The following is a 27,143-nucleotide window of genomic DNA, read 5'->3' as shown; positions in this document are numbered from 1 at the left end:
CCACTGAACATGCTGCCTGGGACTGGTGGGAGTCCAATAGCATCTCTTAGGCAACCAGTTCCCCATTCCTTCTCTGTCTGCTTACTGCTAAAGTATTATGGTGTGTGAGCATCAGCTCATACGTAATGTTAGTCAGGTAGAAAACACTGCATGCATGATGGTGAGACTTGTGTGCTGTTTACTCGGTTGAAGGGAAGTTATAATGTGGAAGAGGAAGCAGTCATCAAAGCTAGCTTACATTTTTAGACATACACGACTAGAAATGCACAAGGGAATGTGGAAGTTCTACATTGTTTTGGTGGCTGCAACTTGAAAACTTCTCTGCAGTGTTAACTGCGTCCAAACATGAAAAAGTGTGTCAAGAGAGGTTTCTGGTTCCCATATATTTGTCAGGATTAGGAGTGGAGGAGAAATCCAATCGGGTGTGCATTTAAAGCCTGATTATCAAATTTGCACCTTCTGAAACACTGTATGTGAACCAAAACACAGCGGTTCTTCAGAATTCGCACTTCTCTGAATTTTGCAATGCAGTTCTCCAACCAAATGTGTTTACAAAAATGCATATATTTGGGGAATGTGTGCATGAAAACGATGCTGTTAGTGAAGATGACACAAGAAAAATGCATTGCTATGGGAAACGGCTTGCAAAAATGTGTACATTAGTCAATGGTGCATATAAAAATGTGTTTATTAGGAGAAATTTGCACTGAAATTCTGATTAATTTCCATCAGGACTCCCCCCCCCCAAAAAAAAATATTGCAAATTGCTGCAAGATGTGTGGAGAACTGTATTTAAGGTTGGAAGACGAAACTCTGGGAGAACTGAACCTTACAGATCCTTTCATTCCTAGCTCGTCAGGATCTGGATGTGAATGTTTTATGGTTATGCCACATAATGTTGACAACAGTACTTGAATTATAAGGGGTAGTGGAGGCTCAGTTACCTTTTATTATAAGTCCCATAGTTCTTATTTTCAGAAGCCTATAGAAGAAGAAGAAGAAGAAGAAGAAGACGACGACGACATATTGGGGACATAGTTTGGCTAAAGTTAGGGGATTCAGTAGATGGGATATGTATATTTCATAACAGAGTCCCCTACCTTTCTCTCATCTTATGTCTTCACCCGTAATTTGAGTAGTGGGTTTTACACTGTTCAAGCTAAGCAGATTTCAGCCTGGCTGGATAGGATGACCTCTGGGTGCCCCATGAAAACTGCTCTGCGCTTCCCAAAGGCAATGTGGAAAGAAATGAAAATGGCCTGACAATTTCATCATTCTTTATCTTTACTTAGAGCGAATCCAGCCTGCACAATGTTTCAAAACTCATCTTGACTTTAACAGAAACACAGGGGCAGGGCATGTACAGCATACGACACACTTCAGTTTGACAATAACTCCATTCGACACACTTCCGAACCGTTCTAAAAACAAAACTGCAAACCCTACAAAAAGTCCACAACGGGTACATGAATACTGGTCTAAAGCGCAACAAATACAGTTATTTTAAAAAAAAAACACCAGACAAAAAGAATACATTTTCATAGTTAGCAGTAAAAACAGACAGCAACCTCCACTCTCACTTAAAAGGCACCATGTTATATTGTGATACTTCCTGAGTAAGCATTTGCAAAAACATTAAGCAGGCCAAGAGACGGCTTCTTTTCCTCATTGGTTATAGTAGTATTCTTGGCCATAGACGTCGTACCCATGGCCTTTGTAGTAGCTATACTCGTCCTCATAGGCTCTGAAAGTATCCCCTCGGGGCTGCCCATTCTCACTCGCGTAGTATTCTGTTTGAACCTCATAGCCATTCTCATAACCGGTGGTGGTGGTATCGTATGGCCATGGCTCTTCAGAGGGCGTGTCATAGTGCCACTGGTCCTCCGTGGTGGTTTCGTATTGGTCCTGATACTCCGTGGTGGGGAGGACTGTGGGGAGCAGGGTGGTCGGAACGGCGGTGGTCGCTTCGTTTTCTTCCCCTTCTTCCTCTTCCTCTTCTCCATTGCCGCCATTTCCGTTCTCTTCCGCGGTGCTGTTGGTGCTTGTGCCGTTGATGCCGCTTCCGTTCTCGTCCACCGTCTCTGCTTCTTCCTCTTCCTCCTCTTCGTTTTCTTCTTCTTCGTCACTGTCTTCCTCTCCCTTCCCTCCTTTTTCGGGAGCTTTGTCCTTTTCACCCTTTTTAGCTGCTCCTCCATTTCCAGGTTTCTCCAGGGGCTCCTTCTTTACGGGGCCCTGCATGGACACATCAAATATTGCGGGAGGCAGGAAGGGGGAGAAAACACAGTATTAGAATGGAGGTAGGTGATCCAGGCAATCAATCCAAAATATGAAAGCTAGGAACATAGTATAACAACTTTCCCCACTAATCAACATACCATGCCCGCATGTGATCCCAAATAGCAGTGAACAGGAGTTGTCTAACCCTCTACATGATACAACTTTGACCATGTATATATTAGCAGCAGCGTTTGAAATTCACCAGGCACATTTTGCACCTGGCTATTGGCCACTTAAGGGACGCGGGTGGCGCTGTGGGTTAAGCCACAAAGCCTAGGACTTGCTGATCAGAAAGTCGGCAGTTCGAATCCCCGCAACAGGGTGAGCTCCCGTTGCTCGGTCCCTGCTCCTGCCAACCTAGCAGTTCGAAAGCACGTCAAAGTGCAAGTAGATAAATAGTTACCGCTCTGGTGGGAAGGTAAACGGCGTTTCCGTGTGCTGCTCTGGTTCGCCAGAAGCAGCTTAGTCATGCTGGCCACATGACCCGGAAGCTGTACGCCGGCTCCCTCTGCCAGTAAAGCGAGATGAGCACTGCAACCCCAGAGTCGGTCACGACTGGACCTAATGGTCAGGGGTCCCTTTACCTTTTACTATTGGCCACTTGCAACCAAGTGAAGATGCCAGGATGGTGCCTAACGTCTCCACCATATGGAGGTGCATGCCTGGGGAATTCTTGCATCTTGACTGTTTTCACACACTAGCAACACACCCTGTAGAATTCTATCCGTTATATTCCACCTGTATTGTACAATCAGAATGAATTTCAGGAACCAAAAAGTCGTACTGAAAAATACGACTTTCGAACTATCTGCCCCCAAAATGGTAGCTAGGCATTCCGTTTTGGTGACTGTAACCCTGGTTTAAGGAGCCATTTGGAGCCTAGCATATATATCTGAGTTTCTAACTCTGATTAGCGCAGGCATAGATAAACTCGGCCCCCCAGATGTTTTGAGACTACAATTTCCATCATCCCTGACCACTGGTCCTGTTAGCTAGGGATGATGGGAGTTGTAGTCCCAAAACATCTGGAGGGCTGAGTTTGCCTATGCCTGGATTAGCGGCTTAAAATGCAGCGAGATTGTTTTCACACCACTGTGTTTCACGTTGCATTTGCCACATTGCTGTACACACTAGAGAGGGGCTGAGGATGCCTTCACCTGGTGCCCTTTACCTGTTTGGTTTCCCTGTACCTGCAACCCCTCCCAAACTTCTACTGATGAAGCTGTCATCTGCACATACGCTGTCATCTGTTCATGTGCCACAGCCTTCTCAAATGTACTCTTGGCTTCACTGCCAAGTGAGTGCAACTACCATTTTCATATTGGTTAGAAGATGATTTGGAGGAAAATGCAGAAAGCAGCAGCATTCCTCAAGAAGCTACAGGATAGATATGGACTGTGGCTAATGTCACATGCTCTGGGCAGCCTTCCAGAGGTCAGAAGCTACAGTGGGTGGAGAAATGAATATGAATTTTACTTTTATACAGGAGGTTAGCTTCTACACACACCTCTCTCTATCCTCCTTGAGAACAAGCAAGAGCCATTTAGAGTTGCCATATCTTGAAGAGCAAAAAAAGAGGACTCTCATTTAAATACTTCTACTATATGTAGGCTATAAGAAGCTGTGATATATTGCTGAGGGTGGAAGGAGATGAGAAGAGGGAAGCAAGTCTTCAACCACCAGTTACGTCTACGTCTCATCCAGAAAGTATAGCCCAGACACATTTTGGCAAATTTAAAAATGCCCACCAGGACAGAAATTTTACCCCTGAAAAAGAGGGCCTGTCCTGGAAAAAAAACACCCAAGCAAGAGAGGTAACACAAGAGGGGTGAGGGGTGTGGCTAAGGAGAAGGTGTGGCCTGGAAAAAGTCCATTAGGCCTTCCACCTGCTGAAGGATCATAGAATGTGGTAGAAGCCCTGCTGTGTCCATAGAAGACCAGATTTGCTGCTGCCACGACAGATATGCCCCTGTCTGAGTTGGATGAGGACCATGGCATGGGAGCAGGGATGGAAGCTTCAACCCATTGCCCCCCACAGCAGTTCTGATCTGAATCATCTCCCCTCCACCCCACTATTTGCAATGGGAGGGGAACTTGCCTTAACGCTATTAAGAAGAAAGCACCCCATTATATGGGATGGTTTGAGGCAACAGGCTGGTAGTAGCAACCTGTACAGCTTTCCATTTATTGCAGGGGTATTAAAGGTCCACCAATCTTACCTGCTTAGGAGGTGTGGCTTTGCTAGTGCCCTTTTTATCTGCAGTCACTGCTGCAGTAGGAGCCTCTGTCGCCTCTTCATTCTCCTTTCCACCTTCATTGTTTTCTTCATTTGACTGTCCCTGGAGATGTATCAAAAACCAGGAATATCAGAATTAATTTCAACTTCAGTAGATGCAGTAAACACTGGTTTATAGAATGGGCAACTCTCTCTCTCCTTCCATTTCTCATGTGTGCAATAACCATATATCTGTTTAGCTTCCCTGTTTAGGGAAGCTTTTAATGTTTAATAGGTTATTGTATTTTAGTGTTTTGTTGGAAGCCGCCCAGAGTGGCTGGGGAAACCCAGCCAGATGGGCGGGGTATAAATAAATTATTATTATTATTATTATTATTATTATTATTATTATTACATCAGATTATGACTGGTGCATAGAGAAGACATTAAACAGCTCTTTATGCACTATATGAAGAAGACCTTTGTGATGCTCAAAAGCCTTCACTGTCATCAGAAAGTGACATAAATAATAGCACCTGTCTACCTTCCACTTTGAAATCGTCCCAGCTCAACAGAGTCCATGGTGTGTGTGAGAGAGATCGAGACAGAGGACTCAGCTATACAGCTGCAAATAAAACGTTTTGAATGTGTTGTAAAGGGCAATATATAATTGTGACACAAGATGGTGGTTGTGAGCTATAACGAATTCAAAGCATTTTCCAAAACGATTTTTTTTTTAAAAAAAAAAAAGCATTTTCACAATGTTTTTAACATGTGTGCAGATTCCACCAGACAACGAGACGGCTGATAGATAGATCCACATGCCAGATCAAATGAAATGGAAACACTGCTAACCATATTTTATTTAAAAAAAACAACAGACGAAGCTTGAAAAAAATGTTTCCAGGCTAATATTGGAATGATGATCCAAATGCACGCATGTTGCATTGTGGAATCACAACTAGCATCTGGTATTTATTCTAGAGCAGGGGTCAGCAAACTTTTTCAGCTGTCCCTCAGAACTTGGGGGGGGGACTGTATTTTTTGGGGGGGAAATGAATGAATTCCTGTGCCCCACAAATAACCCAGAGATGCATTTTAAATAAAAGCGCACATTCTACTCATGTAAAAACACCAGGCAGGCCCCACAAATAACCCAGAGATGCATTTTAAATGAAAGCACACATTCTACCCATGTAAAAACACACTGATTCCCAGACCGTCCGCGAGCCGCATTTAGAAGGCGATTGGGCCGGATGCACACACATTTTAAGATTTAAATTAGTTTGACTGAGAGATGGGGGATTAGGGCACTTTCTGCTACAGCTGTCATCAAGGCATCTGATATTTGAAGGGCGAACTGGGAAAGTGAACCTCAGGTCCTGGATCAAACTTGATCTCAAACATTTGCACTGGCACCAGTGCCCCCAATGCTGGCACAACCTCACCACAAACTGGCATAACGCCATGTTTTGCAGTATTGCTCTGGCATTGCTGTTGGTCAGAGCAAGCTAAGTACTTCTGTGCCGGGGCAGCAGTTCTTAGGATCAGGCGGTTAAAACACTTAAAATAAGATGTCGTGCAGTGCCAGTAAAAACCTACGTTATTTTCTTCTCTGTTGCGAGAACTTGCAAAATTGCATGGTGTGGCTGGCTATTTGGATAGCAATCTGAGAGCATCACAAACTCTATAAAAAGCAATTATAGTGTTCTTGTTTGTTTAAATGTTCCTGAGGTTCTGCTTTTGTCGAGGCTGGACATAGCCAGTAGCAAAACCATTGAGATGGATCCGAGAAATACAGTGGTGCTTTCTGAATATTCGCAAGTGACAGTCTGCTTTTCTACATACTGAGGCTTGTGAATAGAAGCCTCCAGCTGCCTGTTGTGGCAGCTCGGAATCCCAAGAGCCATCTTTCAACTGCATTACTACCACTTACATCCTTGTCAGCACCTGATAGAAGAGTGGAGGAACAAGGAAGTGTTGCCAGGATCGGTAAATAGCTCTGAAGGAAGGGATGTAATGAAGCACCCCAGATCCCTGTAGTAGCTGTCAGCTACTACAGTCAACTGGATGCTTCTATGTGATTTTTCCCCATTGTTCCTTTGAACATATTTTCAAATGATTTAAGTTTCTTAAGATCGCAATAAAAAATTATCAGGAAATATAATGTTTTCATTTAGTGCATTTCCATCCACCCCTGAAGGGCTCTTTGTAATGTAAGTCTTACCAGGATTGGTAAGATTTTGCAACCTAATTCAAAAGATCTAGAGGACCCTCGCTGTCCCTTCCAACTCTACAATTCTATGATTCTATGACTGTGCTAACTACCTACTATTTCCCACTTGCAGCCCCACATGTCTTCAATTCCCCCTCCCCACTTTGTCCCTTTTAAAATCCCTAATTTACACCGCCACCTCTTTGACTATATATATATTTAATTCACATACATTCAGTAAATTGTGTTTTAGAGTACTTTTCTCCATACCATTCTAATTACTAATTGCTTCCCAACAAAATATATTATGGACAGAGGGTACAGTGCAAACATTAGTCCTGATGTTCAGACCTCCTGCTCCCCACCCCCAAAAAAGCATTGACACAGGATAATTGCCTCTCATGTGTGCAAATTACAGCCTAGCAGAGCTGGTAATAAATAGATCTTTACCTCTAAAGCCCTATTCTGTTGTTAATTAGGGTTGCCAACTGTGAGGATTATTTGTTTGCTTGCTTCTTTGGAAAGACAGTTCCCACCTCAAGGCAGTTTACAGCAAGTATATATATGTATGAAGTTTTAGTGTTTTGACCATCATCTTCAAGAGAAGAATCAGAATCTCCATCCCATCCTGTTTTTGCATGAATCTGCCATTTTAAAAAAAATCTGTGTGCAAATTTGTATTTAAATATATATTTCTGAATGTATTTTCTCACAAGAGATGCATTTATCAATATCCTTTATCTCACTGCACACATTTATAAACATATTTTTATCCTAAAATACATATTTCTAAAGGCACTTTGGTACATTTTATGGTGTTCACACAATATATTCAATAAGTGTACAGTCTATACCTGTGTACACAGATAGTTGAGCTGCATGCTTGTGGAGTCACATGTAAATTTCACTGAGTGTACAGTTTGTGTGCCTGTGTACACAACAGCTGAGCTGTACAAATCAACAAGTGTACACTCTTTCACACAAACCCTTGTGCGCGGGTAGAGACTGCTTGTGACTTAGCACCACCAAAAGCCAAGAAAGACAACTCCTTTCCCCCAAAAACCTGGGAACTGTAGTTAAAGGTGCTGGGAATTGTAGCTCTCTGGTGGGGGAAACTACAATTCCCAGAATTCTTTAGAGGAAGCCAAGTGCTTTAAGAGAGAAAGGGGTGTTGCCTAATTAAAGACAGGAGGTTAACTTTTTATTAGGGACCCGTCCAACTCTCCTTCTATGACTAGAAGCTCCTTCCGTTCACACAACAAGAAGTTAGGATGCAAAACAAGGTGTTTGTCTCCCAAAAATAATTGTTTCTTATAACTCCTGCCACCAGGTTGCTTCACCTGGAAGCCCAATCTGGCACTTATTCTGATCCACCAGGTACCAGCCTTTGCCCTCAGTCACCAGGCACTGCTCTGCTCTGCCCCTATCCTATCAGGCTCCACTCTGTGATCCACTGAGTCTCATCCTCTAGTTTCCAGATTCTGCCCCTAAATCTCAGGGCCTGCGCCTCAGGAGAGCTGGCTAATTGTCATGGTGACAAGGAGAATCCTACCCAGAAGTAAATCCCCGTTGCTGAAGCCACAGAGAACCTATGAAAGAGCCTTTTTGGGGAAAGCCAACAAGGCTTTCTCTAGTAACCAGAGAAATAATAAAAGGTTGGGCGAGATGGTGAGGTCTACATTTAACTTAGACCCACCCCAATAACTGTTCATAAAAACAACACCCTAACAGAATGGGCCTAGAAGGCTCAGGGCTTGAGACAAATGTGTGTAAAGTTCTGATTCTCATGCAGGAACTTCATTTACATGGGAGAAAACATCTGCCCCCAAAGTACAATAGAACATAGTGGCACTCTTGTAGCTTTTGACATCCAAGTCAGGCAAAAAAAAAAATCATTTTTTATAAATACTCTTGTGTCTAAGCACATATTGACCCAAGAGACCATAACGGTACTGAAATGAAGAAGCTATTCCAGGCTGTTCAGGTAAAATATGTGTTCCCCAAATAACATGTATACCAAGATACATATTTACCTAGGAGATTATATCGGCTCTCGGGGAGCTAACACGGTCCTGAGGTAAACACAAACATGGAGAAGATGCATAACAGCCAACACTGCAAATACGCCAGCGCCCAGACCTGTGTCAGATACCATTGCTCCTTGTGGACACATTGTCCCTTTTTGTGTCAATGGGCTTGCTTTCTGTTTGACTGAGGTGGGTCTTGTTGTGGATGGCTCTTTGGGGACAATCCAAAGGAAATAAGACTCAAGTCCACTGGCTTAAGGAGACCTAAGTCCTATTTCAGGCATAGGCAAACTTGACCTTCCAGATGTTTTGGGACTACAACTCCCATCATCCTTGACCACTGGTCCTGTTGGCTAGGGATGATGGGAGTTGTAGTCCCAAAACATCTGGAGGGCCGAGTTTGCCTATGCCTGTCCTGTTGATTACAACGGGGCTGAAGAGTAGTGGGAAAGCCCTTCCTGCATTCTACCAGGTTGTGGATTGAGTAGACTTTGTACAGTTGAGGGAGCAGGCGGAGAAGCAGGGGAAAGGCTAGGTTGAACCTTCTTCCTTAATATACCTATTTTCTTAATGTAGGAAGTGATATCTGGTTTTCAACATTGCAATATATCATCAACTAAACATCTAATATACCAATAGAGTCGTACTTTGGAAGTCAAACTGAATCTGTTCCAGAAGTCTATTCAACTTCCAAAATGTTTGGAAACCAAGGCACGGCTTCCGATTAGCTGCACAACCTTCCTGCAGTCAACCGGAAGCTACAGAAGCATTGTCAGACGTTTGAGTTCCAAAGAACATTCGCATACCGGAGCACTCACTTCCGGGTCTGCGGCGTTCGGGAGCCAAAACATTCAAGTTGCAAAGCATTTGTCAACCAAGGTATGACTGTATATCACAATGTCTGAAATAAGGATGGAGCTATTAGCTGGCTTCATGGTTTTTCCCACATTGTGATTTTTGCATAACACACACACACCATGATTCATGATATATTGCCAGGTCAAAAATTATGAAACCAATGTCACGATATGGACTTCAAACCTGCTTTGGACAATATATCGTCCAGTCCTCACACACATCATGATTCGCAATATATTTCCAGGTCAAAAATTATGAAACCGATATCACAAAATGCACTCCCAATTGGTTTTGGATGATATTTTGATCGTATATATCACAAGGTGTTTCTTTAAATTATAATTATTTAGCTATGTGATTATCCTTATAAAAGAATACCTGAGGGTGAATTAAAGCTGACCTGCCCAAGTACTGAAGAACAAAATATTATTGAATACTTCACCTGAGGACCATAACAGCTGCATTGGTATAAATGGACAAAAGTCACATCTGTCTCTAAACCTTTGGCTCTCACAATCTCTCACTGTGCCTTTAAGGGTTGCTTCTTGTTTAGAGGACTTGAGACTTGAAAAATATTGCGAGGAACCAGAATGGAAACTTGTGGGCAGTTAGTAATCGGCACCATGGACTCTCGCAGAGTACATTCTATAAAAACAATCCTGGTTGTTTTCTTATGCTCCTTGGTTTGTTGTGACCAATGCCAAACCTGTCTCTTACCCCTTCTTCTTCTTCCTCCTCCTCTTCTTCTGAACTATCACCACCATAGCCTTCTTCGGATGAGTCACTGTTAAACTAAAAAGAGATACAATTGTGAGGCATTTCCCGTATTTCTATCACAAAACAGAATGCTGAATTGTACGCATGTAAACGGTCAACTTCAGTTCTCAGAAAAACACACACACAACCCAAACAGCAACAATCCCATCTGCACTATACAATTAAAACAGTATCACCCCACTTTAAATAGTCACGTCTTCCCCCAAAGAATCTTGGGAACCGTAATTTGTTAATGGTGATGAGAGTGTTGGGAGACACACACGCACCCCATTCCCCTCACAGATTCCCCTATTCTCAGATGTCCTTGGGAAAAGGGATTGATTGTTAAACCAATTTGGGAATTACATACTGTATTTTTCGCCCTATAGGATGCACCGGCCCATAGGACGCACCTAGATTTGGGGGGGGGGGAATAAAGGGAAAAAAATTATTTCCCCCTCCCCCAGGCGCGGGGCCCCCAGAACAGGACCCAGAGCGATGCAGAAGCTGCGTGCAGCTTTGGCATGGCTCTGGGAGCTTGCGGGGCTGGAGGAGGGGGAAGCCCTCTGCCAGCCTTCTAACCAAGTCGGGGGACAGCGGGAAAGGCGCGCTGCGCCTCCCGCTGTCTCCCGAGTTTGCGGGGCTGGCGACAGGGAGGAGCAGGCTTCTCCCCCCCGCCAGCCTTCTAACCAAGTCGGGGGACAGCGGGAAAGGCGCGCTGCGCCTCCCGCTGTCTCCCGAGTTTGCGGGGCTGGTGGTGGGGCTCTCCTGAAGCCTGCATTGGCCCCATAGGACGCACACACATTTCCCCTTCATTTTTGGAGGGGAAAAAGTGCGTCCTATAGGGCGAAAAATACGGTATATAGTGCAGAAGGAGCTTGGTAGTTCACATGCTTGTTATGCATATATATGAGGCTCCACATTCAAAGTTTAAAACCAGAAGGTCTCTGGTTTGTTCTGTGTCCTGCTGATACTGTGAAAGTTATTTTTTAAAAAAATTAGATTTACAGTGGTACCTCGGGTTACAAACACCTCGGGTTACAAACACTTCGGGTTACAGACTCCGCTAACCCGGAAGTAGTAGTACCTTGGGTTAAGAACTTTACCTCAGGATGAGAACAGAAATCGTGCACCGGCGGCAGCGGGTATCTAAAGTGGTACTTCAGGTTAAGAATGGTTTTAGGTTAAGAACGGACCTCTGGAACGAATTAAGTTCGTAACCAGAGGTACCACTGTATAGACAGCCCTTCATCATAAGGTCTCAGGGCAGTTCACATAATAAAAGGCAGGATAAAAACAAGTAATTATTACAAACAAAACAGTAAAACAATAACCCCACCCTTCCCACAGACACATATCCCCCTAAATTGATTTTTGAATTCTGAATTTATTGTTATTCACATTTTATACTGTATTTTATGCTGTTTTTTTGTTGCATCAATTAAGTGTTTTAAATTTGTTGTTAGCCACCCTGAGCCCGGTTTTCTGAACCGAGAAGGGCAGGGTATATATAATTTTTTTTAATGATGTGATGATTATTATTATTTCATAGGTTGTATAATATTTTACACACACACACACAAATTATTATCATGCGTCTAAACTTAAAAAAGGAGCAAGGATCATGAAATATGGGTGCTACTCAGCACCTGACCTTCAGCCAAAGAGCTCAGAGGAGCTTATCATAGAATCATATATTTGATTCCCAGAGAGGCTTTCATGCGGCTTTTTATACGGTGACAGGCCCACCGAACTTCAGCCATAGAGCTTCATGGGCTGGACCACACTTCTCAGCTCACATGGCACTCTAAACCTTGGCAATGCTCTCAAGGGGTGTGTGTGTCAGTTTCTTCCTATCACCCATATAAAAAACCGGAATGTTGCAGAAGCATCCTACGTTTTAGGTTAGGAAATGTTATCCCATTACAAGCGTTAGGTGTCTGAACAGTGTACTTAGAAGCGTACCTAGACACCCAAGCAGTCTACAGATGTTTGGGTTGTATGCCTATATTGGCCTTAACCTAAATGCCATGCCTGTTTTTTATAAGGAGGCAAACAAGAAAGATATGAACAGGATTCATCTTCTACACAGCGAAGCACAAAAATATCTCTGTACTCAAGAGACATGCCAAACCACTATTCTGCCGGCACAACATTCCCAGAAGAAGGACCATTTTTAGGCTTCTTGCATGAGCTATCCTTGAAAACATGTAATTAGCGTCCCCCTGCCCCAGCTGGAATCTCTCTCTTGCATGCAAGAGTAGGGGTGGAGGGACAATGTCCATTATGTTCGCGTTTCAAGGTGAACTTGGACTTACTTAAACAAGATGAGACCTGAAACACAGCCGTCCTTTGACATTCACAGTAATCCAAATTTTGCAATGCACTTCTCCAACAAATTAATGTCTACAAAAATGCATATTACTTAGGTGAAAGCATGCATAAATTAAATCCAGTTGTGAAAATAACATGCAAAAATGTGTTATGAGAAATGGCTTGCAAAAAATGTGTACATTGGTCAAAACTATATACAAAAATCTGTTTATTAGGAAAATTCTTAAGGAAATTTCATGAGGATTTTTTCCACACACAACTCCCCCCCCCCCAAAAAAAAAATGCCAAAAAAAATGTGTAGAACTGAATAAAATTGGGGGGAAATGAGATACTGAAGAGAATCAAAATTGTCAGATCCTTCCATCCCTATTTAAGAGACAATGATCAAGACTCCTACATATGGAACTGCCGTCTGAATAGCTGCAGGCAAAGGTTTTGTTTCCTTTTCTTATCTTTACAGTGGAAGTTGTTATTATAAGAAATATTGTGACTTGTATTCAGAGGCATGAGGCAAGTTATCTCATGCACTGTCTCCCTGGGCCATCATCACTGATCTCACGGGGACCAGCTTAAAAATCCAAAATTCTAAACACACACACACCCAGACACACACACCTTTTTTGTGGTGCATGTGGCAAGGACCTGAAATTACAAAAGGGATTTCACATAGGGGTTGTGGGTTTCGTGGTTCTGTGACTTATACAGTGGTACCCCGCAAGACGAATGCCTCGCAAGACGGAAAACTCGCTAGACGAAAGAGTTTTCCGTTTTGGAGGTGCTTTGCAAAACGAATTTCCTATGGGCTTGCTTCGCAAGACGAAAATGTCTTGTGAGTTCCTGCTGGTTTTTTCCCCTCCCCCCCCTTTTCTAAGCTGCTAAGCCGCTTATCAGCTGATCCGATCAGCAGATAAGCCGCTAAAAGCCGCTAATAGCGCTAATAGCGCTAATCCGCTAATCCATCAATGGGCTTGCTTCGCAAGACGAAAAAACCGCTAGACGAAGAGAATCACAGAACGGATTCTTTTCGTCTTGCGAGGCACCACTGTATGTCATTTCTGAGGGCTACACATAGATGGAGATGGTCTATTCTACACATAGATGGAGATGGTCTATTAGGGTGAATGGCAGACCCTATTTTCCAGGGATAGTCCTGGTTTCAGGTTTGGTCCTGGAATGTCCTACTTTCCCTTAGGACATCCTTATTTTCATCAGAGAAATGTTGGAGGGTGTAGAGTTATGCAGTGCTTTTTTTCCTGGGGGTACACATACTCCTAAACATTTTGTGAATCATTGTACTTTTCTCTATTTACTGTATTTGTTTTCCCCAATTTGAACTATAAATGGTGATTTTCTTGAGTCAAAATGAGAGTACAGTCATACCTCTGGTTGCAAACGTGATCCGTGTGGGAGGCACGTTCGCAACCCTCAGTGTTCACAGCCTGAAGCGCCGCGTCTGTGCATGACACGATTTGGTGCTTCTGCGCATGCGTGTGACGTCATTTTGTGTTTCTGCGTGAGCGCCAAAACCCAGAAGAAATCCATTCGGGTACTTCTGGGTTTGGTGCAGTCTGCAACCCAAAAACGCACAACCCGCAGTGTTTGTAACCTGAGGTATGACTGTACCCCTAAACAGTTTTTTTAGAAAAAAAAGCACTGGAGTTATGTGACCCCCGAACCATTGAGATAAGCAATTATACAACCTTTAGAAGACAACTGAAGTTAGCCCTGTATAGGGAAGATTTTAACATTTAATGTTTTATTATGTTTTCATTTGTGTTGGAAGCAGCCCAGAATCGTTGGGGCAATCCAATCAGATGGGTGGGGTATATTTAATAAAATGATGATGATGATGATGATGACGACTAATGCTGAATTGTATGGAATGATGCACTGTTCAAGCAACCTCATTCTGCCCTTAGCCAACTCCTACATGTCTGCATCCGATCCAGAAGGTGGCAGTAGCTGTGGCTTCCTCCTTAATTTCAGGATTGCCATTATAGAACTCAGAAGGGAGGAGAACGACAGCAAAACGATAATTTCTTGTTTGTGCCTCTTACTGGCTCTGACTTCTCCTACTGTTGGCCTCCTAGCATTCCGCCACACCAATCCCAGTGGACACCACTTGCTACTACGCAGAGGCAAAACACTAGAGCCATCATATAATAATTAATTAGGCTCAAAAGGGCCTCTAACTCAGCGTCTGTATTTGCCTTTATTTCATGTCTCAGTAATGGTTCTTACGTTTTTTTTAAAGATTTGGGTTTGGCATTTTAAAAAGGAATTGCATTTACCTGATATCTCTTTACAGGTGGGTAGAGGTAGGGGTACCTATAAAGAAAATACCTATATCTGTTCTTGAATACCTGTCAGAAAAAAGATAAAAGAATTTCAGCTGTCAAATTTAAGGAAAGAATCAACACATTTCATTTTGAACTGAGAATTTGATTTAGTTGACAACATACTGCATTTTCTTCAGAATCCTCTGCTTTGAATCTTCTTCTGAAGTTTTTTACCTGCAAGAAAAGAAGAGATTACTTAAGGCGGTGGTGATTTTCCCTTTTTTTCCTGCTTGCTTAGCTGGGTTTCGGTGCAGGCCTTAGTGATTCCTAGGTGAAACACATATCCACAATAGAAAGGAAAGTGTTCTTTATTTCTTCCTCACTTTCAGGCTTCTGATCTGGGGTTGTGTTGTAGTAATACGTTGCACTAAAGTGCTGTTTGCTTCTACATTAGCTTCACCCCCCCCACCACATACACACCAAACAACAACACTAGAGTGACACCTAGTGATGTATGCAGGATTGGCCTTCATAGATCAAAGCTATTTCTGCTGAGCAAAGAACAAAAACAGTTATCCTTTCTTTCTTTCATTATCTGTAGTGGGATGGACCTCTTCTTATATCTGTAGGATGGAGTTGGATGGGGTATAGAAAAGAGCAGCAGTGTGATAAGAGAAAGAAATATATCATTCTAAGCTGTACAATGTACTATGTGCAGGGATATAAGAAGCCAGAGATTTCCATCCCATCCTGTGTTGCTGTTGTTGTTGCCATCAGCATTGTTTCCATTTTGCTGCAGTTCAGCTTCTTCTACAACCTACATGATTCACCTTGCTATTTGCTGTGGCCAAAAGCAATCAAATCAATTATGCAATTACCGTAATGTCAATGCATTTCACTGGAAGGGAAACATCAGAAACATTTGCAGACTGAAAATGGCAGGGCTAATTTCACTTATATTCTGTTTCATGATTTCTGTTCCTAACCTCAGATGAACATGTGAACTGCAGCAATTTCTGGTCACATTTCCATTTCTGATGGAATTATCTTGCATTCCTAAAGGAGGTGATATTTTCATTTCTGTGAGTTAACTGCAAATAATCAAAGCTCTAGGTGGGACACAAATTCACACACACCCAAGGGCCACATTCCCTTGGGGGTTATTTGTCACGGGGGTGCAAAGCAGCACCTCCCATCCATCTATTCAAATTGACACACAAGTGCATCCTATTCATCCATCACCCATTTATTCTCTCAGAGAGAGAGAGAGAGATGTACTGAGTTGAATAGGATCCAAAATGCAGCAGTCTGATTGGTCCCAGAACAATAGGATCCAGAATGCAGCAGTCTGATTGGTCCACAGGAGCCACCCAATCCAGCTCCAGGTGGAAGTGAATCTGCAACCTGATTGGCCTACAGGACAATCCCGGAATTAGCCAATCACGTGGGGCCCATTGTGTAAATAATGTATATAAAGGAGACATTTCAATAATAATAATAATAATAATAATAATAATAATAATAATAATAATAATGGAGGCATACAAATTGGACAAAAAAGTTGGTTTCCAGGTGGAAAAATCAAAATTGGAAACAGAATTGTTAGATCCAAAACCCAAGAATTTGTCAAGAATGTATAACTTGCTGTTGAAATGGAACACTCAGGATGAGACGGTGAAATCAGCTATGATTAAATGGGCACAAGATGTTGGACATAACATAATGATGGCTGACTGGGAACGGTTATGGACCACAGGTATGAAATTTACAGCATGCAATGCCCTAAGAGAAAATTTAATGAAAATGATTTATAGGTGGTACATGACACCAGTTAAGCTTGAAAAAAATTACCATTTGCCCAATAATAAATGTTGGAAATGTAATGAGACTGAAGGTACATTCTTTCACCTTTGGTGGACGTGCCCAAGGATTAAGACATTCTGGGAGATGATTTATAATGAAATGAAAAAGGTATTTAAATATACCTTCCTTAAGAAACCAGAGGCCTTTCTCCTGGGCATGGTCGGCCAATTGGTGCTAAAGAAGGATAGAACTTTTTTTATGTATGCAACAACAGCAGCAAGAATACACATTGCGAAGTATTGGTGGATTTACCCACCAGGGAAGAATGGCAGATGAAGCTGATGGACTACATGGCAGATGAAGCTGATGGAAAAAGTTTAAAGACTATTTACAGAAATATTGTAAAATTAAGGAATGCTAGAAGAATGTTGGAATTAAGTGATATGGCTTTAGTAGAAAGGTTATAAGGAATTAAGTACAAATAGATTAATAGAGTATTAAAAGAAAAATAAGGTTGAAATGTGTTAAGATAATTATAGGATAGGAAACAGGGGAAGATGGAAAGGAATTGCTGAAATAATTAATAGAAGTGGAATACAAAAAGGGAGGTGTGAGGAGGTCGTGGAAATATGTGAAAGAAAGATAAGACATTGAAATTTATTTATTTTTTCCTTTTCTTTTCTTTGTTGATGTGTTTTTAAATTGTTTTTGTTTTGTCTTGTTAGTTTAATGTTTTAGTGTAAGGCAGTGTCTTTGTATTGTAATGTATTGTTTTTTCTTTGTTTTTTTTGTAGTGTTTAAAATTGTTGTAAAAACAATAAATATTATTAAAAAAATAAAAATAAAGGAGACATTTCGGGGGAAGTTCCATTCCTCACTACTATGAGTTGGATAAAGAGCACGAAATCCACTCTCGACTCTGAGTATATTTCAGAAGTCAAGGAGAAGAGATGGAGCTGAGAAGCAGAGGACCCCTGGAGCAGGATGGAAAGGCTCCTTGTACACTTCTTCCTTGGATGCTAAGCGGCAGCTGTTTGATTTTGTCTCATGAATGATATTGGTATGTCTTTCTCCTCAACCATGACTTTTGTGGTTGTGGCTGTGGCTAGGCAACTCGGACATCAATCCATGACCAGTCCCCACTGGGGACCTGCTGCCAACTTATCCACACACCCACCCGTTCTGTTTGCATATGGCTGTGTGACCTGAGCAAGAGACAGGCACATTGCCAATATACACAGAGTTTTCTTGTAGCATTTCAACGGTCCACCAGCAGGCAGGGCCAGCTGGCAGGGAATTCAATTGCTAGATGCAAAAACACAGAATGGAAGGGTCAGTACCCTTCAGAAACAGTTGCGATAAGTGTCATTGAAGTAGATGTTCACAATGCATCCTGTGCTGCGTAAATAATTGCTGATTTTACTCACCGAGAAGGCGCAAGCTATTCCCAAAATGCAGAGGAAGATTAGGGCTGCCTTCATTTTTTTCTGATTTCTGGAAATAAAAAAAGAAAATACATTTCTAGGTTGGGAAACCAGGCATTTATACATGACAGGTGTTATTTTCACTGTCCTATTCACACAATAAATGTGTATAGAGTAAACACATGGAAGAGGAAACAAGGCTGTGTCCACTGGGCCCACCAATGACCTCCACGTGTTCATCGAGAAATCCTGGTCAGTGTAGACAGAATTGAGCTAGATGGACCAATGATCTGACTCTGTATAAAGCAATTTCCTAAGTTTCTAACAGAACCTACATGCCCGTTTCTTGGCAAACTTACAAAGCCTCTTGACTGAGAGCCAAAGACCAAGAAGGTGAGAGTATTAGACCCATCCTTCAAAAACTCAGGGCCAGATCCAGCCCAGCCCCCACCATCAGATGCCAAGGCGACAGATGTTGAGGGGATAGGGAGCTGAGGTAAAGTGTTGGAAGACAGAGTTGTTGTTGTTGTTGTTGTTAAAAAGGTAAAGGGACCCCTGACCATTAGGTCCAGTCGTGGCCAACTCTGGGGTTGCGGCGCTCATCTTGCTTTATTGGCTGAGGGAGCCAGCGTACAGCTTCCGGGTCATGTGGCCAGCATGACTAAGCTGCTTCTGGCGAACCAGAGTAGCGCATGGAAACGCCGTTTACCTTCCCGCCGGAGCGGTACCTATTTATCTACTTGCACTTTGACGTGCTTTCGAACTGCTAGGTTGGCAGGAGCAGGAACCGAGCAATGGGAGCTCAACCCGTTGCGGGGATTCAAACCGCCGACCTTCAAATCGGCAAGTCCTAGGCTCTGTGGTTTAACCCACAGCGCCACCTGCGTCCCTGTTGTTGTTGTTAATTGAATTTATATACCCCCCCTATACCCAGAGGTCTCAGGGTGGTTCAGAGAAAAGATCACAATATATAAAATCAACGTAAAAACAATAACCCAATACCCCCCCAAGCAACATTTTAAAAGAGTACAGGATGTCAGTCAGGTCAACCAAAGGCCTGGTTAAAAAGGAACATTTTTGCCTGGCGCCTAAAGGTGTATAATGAAGGCGCCAGGCGAACTTCCCTGGGGGGATCATTCCACAGGTGGGGAGCCACTGCAGAGAAGGCCTGTTCTTGTGTTGCCACCCTCCGGACCTCTTGAGGAGGAGGTACACGAAGGAGGGCCTCAGAAGATGTTATGTAGGCCATGCACGCTTTGCCATGAACCCAGTAAGCTAGCCTGCTGCCTTCAGATAAATGGAGGATGCTGTGCTCTGGGCAGTGCTAAGAAAGCTACCAGTTCTGACTGGTTGTGGTTTATGTCTGTGTAATTGGGGCAGGAACCATCTTGTCCTCCTTTGCCTCAGGCAGCAATGGTCCTTGGACTGGTATGGCCTACCATGTTGATGGCCTCCCCTCCCAGTGTTGGTGAGTGGTCCCTCCTCTTATATATTTCTGCTTGGACATGGTAGAAGCTCCGCAGGTGGAGGAGAGGGCAAGGGCAGAGTTGAGTGCCTTTGCGATTGCTCACAGTGCCTCACAGCAATGTGATGTTGCCCTGAGGCACTATGAGTAGCCCCAGAGGCAGCCACCCTGCTGGAAAAGGGAATTTAGGCCATCAGCCTCAACAATGGTAGACCCTTGGCTGAGGTTGCTGCCTGCTTGTGCCAGGTTTGAAATGGGCTGCTGCTACTGCGTTGATATATGATCTGTTCCCTTCATCTGGTGCCCCTCCTCCTCCCTCCCTTGGTCATGTTCCAGTGTGACCAAAACGCTTCATCACGTTTCATCATTGCCAATATACCATCATGCGATGAGAATGGCTGTTTTGCACCGTGAAGTTGCTATTTCTTTGCAGCAGAGGAAACTTAAGCAAAACAGAGACACAAAAAATGTTGTACTTGACCTCACATTTGCTGTCAAGATGGAATTTTTAAAAGAAGAAGAAGAAGAAGAAGAAGAAGAGTTTGGATTTGATATCCCGCCTTTCACTCCCCTTCAGGAGTCTCAAAGCAGCTAACATTCTCCTTTCCCTTCCTCCCCCACAACAAACACTCTGTGAGGTGAGTGGGGCTGAGAGACTTCAAAGAAGTGTGACTGGCCCAAGGTCACCCAGCAGCTGCATGTGGAGGAGCGGAGACGCGAACCCGGTTCCCCAGATTACGAGACTACCGCTCTTAACCACTACACCACACTGGCTTTTTTCTGAAATATGGCTGCCAAACATGTCCTATACTCAAAAGCAACTCTTGATCCTATCATAATCACATGTAATAGTATAGGCATCTATTATGTTATCATCATCCTATCATGTAATGTAGACCATCATAGCTTGGCAGGGGGTTGGACTCGATGGCCCTTGTGGTCTATTCCAACTCTATGATTCTATGATTCTATAGCCTCATGTGATATAATAGGCACCTCTTATTTCACTGTAGCTCCAACTACCCATTATTTATGAGAATTTGGCAGTGATATTGTGAGGAACAGCTGTGCTGGAACAGCTCCATGGATCTTAGTGGGATAGGAAGTAATACAAAGTTAATTGAATGAGGCTGGTGCTCCCCAAACCTCAAAACACCAAATCTGGACTGATTCCATGGGCCAGCTGTGGGGAAGATTGAGAGAAGGCGATATCTTTATCTCATTCTACTCATCCAGCCCTGTTAACAGACTGATATGCCAATCCATTCCATAACAACTTCACTGTTGATATAAGGCAGCAGGAGTAGTTATTTTTTGACCCAAAGGTCATCCTTGTCCAATTATTAGAGACCTCATGTCAGTGGTAGACATTGCCAATAATGGGTGTGGCTACCCACATGCTCTCTTGAACACAGCTCCTCCTCTTCCTCAACTGATCAGGGTGGATTAACACCTCCTCTCTGCTCAAATAATCAATCTGATGACTGAAAGGGGACGTCTGCATCTCCTTCAGGGCACTGGCCTCTGCCTACCCCAGTTCTGTGTCCCCCCCCCCCTTGCCACTACAATCAAAACTGGTGGAGTCTTGGGGAGCCAGAAAACTTTCTTCTGGGGCTGGATCAGGCCTTGAATTCGGGAGTTAGGCACCCATGTTAGGTAAATTCATAGTAAGGGTTAAAATCATAGTACGGGGGCTGGGGAAGAAGAAGAAGAAGAAGAAGAAGAAGAAGAAGAAGAAGAAGAGGAGGAGTTTGGATTTGATATCCCGCCTTTCACTCCCTTTAAGGAGTCTCAAAGCGGCTAACATTCTCCTTTCCCTTCCTCCCCCACAACAAACACTCTGTGAGGTGAGTGGGGCTGAGAGACTTTAGAGAAGTGTGACTAGCCCAAGGTCACCCAGCAGCTGCATGTGGAGGAGCGGAGACGCGAACCCGGTTCCCCAGATTACGAGTCTACCGCTCTTAACCACTACACCACACTGGCTCTGGTAAATGAGTTTTGAATATTCTGGAATAAATCACAATGGTTACAGCTTTATATGCATTCACTTCATTAAACCAAGGCCCCTCAATAAACGATCTAAAGTATTTGATGGCACCCACAATCCTAGTTTGGTTTTCTCAGCATAAAATCTTCACAACTTGGTGCCTTCCACCTGTTGTAAGACTACAACTTCCATCAGCCCCAACCAGAAGGGGATGATAGGAGCTGTAGTCTAAAACATTGGGTGGGGGGCACCTGGTTAGGGAAGGTTGATATAAAGATTGATCCAGGAAGTCCCTTGTCATTTATTTTACTTCCTCCATACAGCAGATGAGTTCTCATAGACATTGTGTTACTTATGGCCTCCTAATGAGGTCGTGGCTGATGTGATGTTTGAGGAACCCAAGTAGCTTTAAGCAAGACAGTTACCTGCTAGGCTCAGCCTTGTCTACAGACGGCCGAGAGAATGACAGTGACATACTCAGTAATGTATGGATTGCTGAGGACATGAATGGAGAATACTCTGAACATGCACAAAATGCTAAATAAATGCTAAGTATTAGCACAGGCTCATTACATAGAGCTAGAGAAAACTTTTGCTATTGTGGTTGTTAATAATTTTGGACTTCCTGCCCTCCCTCCACCCACTAGTAATGATGTAAAATAAAGTTCAGCCAAGCATCTTTGAAGCCAAAGAGCTACGAAATACTACTAGCTTGTAAAATGTAAAACATTCCAGGTCTTATTCTGTTTGAGCAATTTCTGGCTAGCAAGAGAATGATTTAAGTAAAAGAAATTGCACTCTTGATAAATTTGCACCTACAAAATGAAACATAGGTTACCTCAAAGCTAGAGTCAGAAATCCAGAAATCCGTGGCCTAAAGAGGAGAGAAAATTACAGTTGCCAGTCACTTACCAGCTTGCAGTCCTGAGAGTTTACAGGCTAGTCTCAAAGGAGTGAGGGGACAGAGATTTAACAGTTCGTCTGTTTGTTCTCGGCCATCCTAGTGGGATATAAGCACTATTTTTACCCTTCACCAGCCAATCACTGCTTCCCTTGCATGATGTCATTGAGTGGACTCTTACCAGAAATTCTCCAAACTTCAACATTTTTCTAGTCACAGATTTCATTTATAAACACACAGTGCCATTTTAGTGCCCAGAGTTTTGGATCATTCCACTTAATTGAAGGTTTGAACCAGAGATGAATAGGTTCGGATGCCGAGCTGCATAATGATGGTCTGGGTTTAAATTAAACTAAATATCGGGAACATTAGTTGGGTGGTTTTTTAAAAAAAAGAACGTGGGTTTTTTTTTCATTTTTCTTTTAGGGGGGGAGGCAGAAATTGCAAAGGGGTGGAGTGAGAATTTCTCTATTTCCTCCTGTAATGCTCTCTACAAACAGAGTGAAGTCATTTGAATGTGAATTAGAAATAACTCAGACATCAAAAGGGCCACTTCACCTGTGATGTTATTTCTGCATGGAGCTGCTGCAAATAAGCATACGTTGCATTAAAATAGACATCTGTACTATTTTCTCAATCAACAGTTAACAGCATATTTTATTTAGCGTTTAGATGGCACTTTAAAAAGTCTTCAATGCACTTGGCATATGAGACCTTTCTGGTGATGCAAGACTACAAGTTCCATCATCCCATATTGGCTGGAGCTGATGGGAATTGGTGTCCAACAGCATCTGGAAGACCATAGGCTCCTCACCCTTGATCTCACTGAACATCCTGTTTTCCACACTGTCCAATCAGATGCCTATGGGAAACCCACAAGCAGGATATAAGGGCAACAATATCCTCCTGAGTTGCTCCCCAGTAAATATTATTCATTGGCAAACTATTTCTGAACCTTGAGGTTGTATAGAGCTGTCATAAATAATAACTATCAATGTGGTATAGTGGTTAAGAGCAGTGGACTCGTAATCTGGTGAACTGGGTTCGATTCCCCGCTCCTCCACATGCAGCTGCTGGGTGACCTTGGGCTAGTCACACTTCTCTGAAGTCTCTCAGCCTCACTCACCTCACAGAATGTTTGTTGTGGGGGAGGAAGGGAAAGGAGATTGTTATCCGCTTTGAGACTCCTTAGGGTAGTGGTAAAGCGGGATATCAAATCCAAACTCCTCCTCCTCCTCCTCCTCCTCCTCCTCTTCTTCTTCTTCTTCTGTGAATTTGTCTAATCCTCCTTTAAGTCCATCTGAACAAGCTTCCATCACCAAATCCTTTGGCAAGGGGACATCCGTAGATTAATTGGGCAGGCTGTGAAGAAGTACTTCCTTTTGATAAGTAACCCCTTTCCTGAGAAATTTCAGTAGCCTCAAAACACTTCCTCCATCGAAATACTTTGGATGTTTCTCCAACCTCCAAAATGCATTTCAAATTTTCACAATGCCCAAAATGACACTAGGTTGCGGCATTGTGGATGAAACAAAATGGTGGCTCAGTTGCCAACACAGTTCCAGCAGCAGCAAGGGGGGAAAATACAACCTAGGTTAAAAAAAAGAAGGAAGCTATGCTGGGATCCTCAACTTTGAGAAACTGTTGGAGAACTTTTCCTTCTCCAGGAGAAAGTTGGGGAAATGTTCCTCATATTTTTTTCAGCCCATTAAGAAGGTGGAAAAATTTTGATAGGTCATTTGCAGACAGCTCTAAAAGCAGCCAATGAAGATTGAATACTTCATATACAGTGGTACCTCAGGTTACATACGCTTCAGGTTACATACGCTTCAGGTTACAGAAATAGTGCTTCAGGTTAAGAACTTTGCTTCAGGATGAGAACAGAAATTGTGCTCCAGTGGCGTGGCAGCAGGAGGCCCCATTAGCTAAAGTGGTGCTTCAGGTTAAGAACAGTTTCAGGTTAGTACGGACCTCCGGAACGAATTAAGTACTTAACCCGAGCTACCACTGTATGTGGAACAACGGTGTTGTTGTAAATTACCAAGTCAGAGCATAGACACTAAAGTTGGATTATGGTCAGGACCCCAGGGCCAGCTACCCTAATCCTGAAGAACTGCAACTGGCCACAAGTGATGTTTGCATTGCATTTTTGCTCCTTTGAAGACTGCCACCTTCTGAAGCTGTGACCTCCCAACACAATTCTAGGTTTGGGACTCCATGCTGACTCAGAGGGAAAATGGCCACCTACATTCAGGGCAATTTCCAGAAAACATGCTCCTTGGTGGTCTGGCACTTGGCTGGACAACCAGCAGAAGCAGTTGGCTGGGATTTGCCACGGACACCAGCTCCTAAACTGGAAATGCCTTGGCGAATATTTGCATGTTATGCACATTCCAAATTTGAGAGAAGCATGCTAGTTTTACATTTGAAACAGCATAATACGTGTCATTCTGATGCAAACATGGGAGAACTGCAAACCAGAAATGGATTCTAGCATGCAACCTGTGTCCAAAATCCAGATGGGAAGGTCATTTCCTGCCGAAATAACCCCAGTTGACACTAGGTACATTTTTGTTGCGAACCCAACATGATGGAAAGTAATTGTAAGCCACGCTGAAAATAGGAATCTCTCTAGTTTCTCCTGGGATCTAGTGTCTGGCTGGAATAAAAAGAATCTTTATAAGACGATGTTGCATAAAAGTTTCAGTACTGGATGTTCTGACTTGAACCAAGATTTAAGAATGAACAGAGGCCTGGAGAAAGGTCTGAAGGTAACTATTGTAGTTCCATCTCTGCAGTTTTGCAGACTTTGACCCAGCCAGTACCAAGATGGGTGATGTCTTGGGTGGAAGGAATCCCATGTATCTCTGAGGCCTAGGATACAAGTAATAATACTAAGGCTGCAATCCTGTACCCACTTACCAAGGAGTAAGTCCCAGCTAACTCGCATAGAAAAAAGTGGCATTCTTTTCTCTCTCTCTCACGAGACGACACAGGCCAAAATGGCCGCTGCAAACTCATGCAATTTCAGGCTGCACTTTTTTCAGGCATGGTGTGCAAAAGCACATGTTTTGGGGTGTTCTGCCTGAAAAAAGTGCTTTATGGGGGCTCATGATCTTGCATGAGTCACTTGACTCACACAGGAGTGAGGACCTGTAAGTTGGGTTCTCCATTTCCTCCATTTCCATAGCAGTTTATGTTTTTTAAAAAATTCACATGAACATTCACCAGCATTTTAGTGCGAATTTCCCATGATATACACAAACTTTTGTATGCAATTTCCCCCAAAACTCATGTTTTTGCAAAGCAGTTTTCCCTAATACATGTTGTGTGCTATTGTCACCATTTTATGCATCTGTGTGCACATTTTGCCCTAGTATGTGCATTTTTGTACACATCGCTCAGCTAGAGAATTGCACCGCAGAATTCGGAGAAGTGCAAATGTCAAAGGATGGCTTTGTTTCCTGTATTGTTTTGGGAAGCATAAATGAGGAAGCTTTGGGCTGAATTTATCCTCCATCCTTACCACACACAGTGCTGAATGGGACACTAACTGTCTCTGTTGGTCCTTGAAGGCAAAGGTAGGCATTCCTCTCCTATGACTTTCTCATAGGAGCCACCAAAGGTTTTGTCTAGCAAACATCCACAGTGGATGCTTCTTCTTCTCCTCTGTCTTTTTTTGTTTTCATTGATAGGAGAAGGTACGGGGAGAATTAAACTACTTACCTGAGAGTAAGCCCTATTGAACTCAATGGGACTTCCTTCTGAAGAGACGGGCATAAGATTTCACTGCCGATTGCTTAAACTGTGATCAGAAATATTTGTGTTTGGAAAAATGATTGTAAGATGCACACAACCCACTGGTGGTATTTGACTCCTAGTAAGTTGGCAAAAACATACAAGACAAGTACAAATATCTGCTGGAAATGTAAAGAAAAAGAAGGTACCGATTATCATATGTGGTGGACTTGTAAGGTAATAAAAGCTCTCTGGGAGATGATATATAATGAAATGGGGAAAAAAATGTTTAAAATAAACTTTGTTTAAAAAAACCAGAAGCGTTTTTATTAGGAATTACAGGTACCAACATTCCAAAGGAGCAGAAAAGACTTTTTATGTATGGAACAACAGCCACATGGATGTTACTAGCCCAGAGATGGAAAGAAGAAGAAGAAGAAGAAGAAGAAGAAGAAGAAGAAGAAGAAGAAGAAGAAGAAGAAGAAGAAGAGGAGGAGGAGGAGGAGGAGGAGGAGGAGGAAGAGGTGGAGAAGAAAAAGAAGAGGAGTTTGGATTTGATATCCCGCTTTATCACTACCCTTTGAGGAGTCTCAAAGCCGCTAACATTCTCCTTTCCCTTCCTTCCCCACAACAAACACTCTGTGAGGTGAGTGGGGCTGAGAGACTTCAGAGAAGTGTGACTAGCCCAAGGTCACTCAGCAGCTGCATGTGGAGGAGCAGAGACGTGAACTCAGTTCACCAGATTACGAGTCTACCGCTCTTAACCACTACACCACACTGACAAGGTCCCAACCAGAGAGGAATGGCAAACCAAGCCGATGGACTATGCCAAAATGGCAAAGCTGACTGGAAAACTCGGGAACC

At 43.0% G+C, this 27,143-nt stretch overlaps 1 protein-coding gene across 1 annotated transcript; it reads right to left on the bottom strand.

Moving 5' to 3' along the window:
• Nucleotides 1-1,260: 1,260 nt before the first annotated feature.
• Nucleotides 1,261-22,628, bottom strand: IBSP (integrin binding sialoprotein). The gene is made up of 7 exons (XM_083460245.1): nucleotides 22,553-22,628; nucleotides 18,192-18,258; nucleotides 15,145-15,195; nucleotides 14,974-15,045; nucleotides 10,310-10,384; nucleotides 4,497-4,616; nucleotides 1,261-2,232 (listed from the first exon to the last, which is right to left on the bottom strand). Exons 2-7 carry the CDS (start codon nucleotides 18,243-18,245, stop codon nucleotides 1,666-1,668), a joined length of 939 nt encoding a protein of 312 aa, XP_083316371.1. The 5' UTR covers nucleotides 18,246-18,258; nucleotides 22,553-22,628; the 3' UTR covers nucleotides 1,261-1,665.
• Nucleotides 22,629-27,143: the final 4,515 nt, after the last annotated feature.

This window comes from Podarcis liolepis (genome assembly GCF_965112155.1).
Source record: "Podarcis liolepis genome assembly, chromosome: 9".
Taxonomy (NCBI): Eukaryota; Metazoa; Chordata; class Lepidosauria; order Squamata; family Lacertidae; genus Podarcis; species Podarcis liolepis.
The sequence above is the reverse complement of the archived record's forward strand: the minus strand, read 5'-3'. Positions and strand labels throughout refer to the sequence as shown.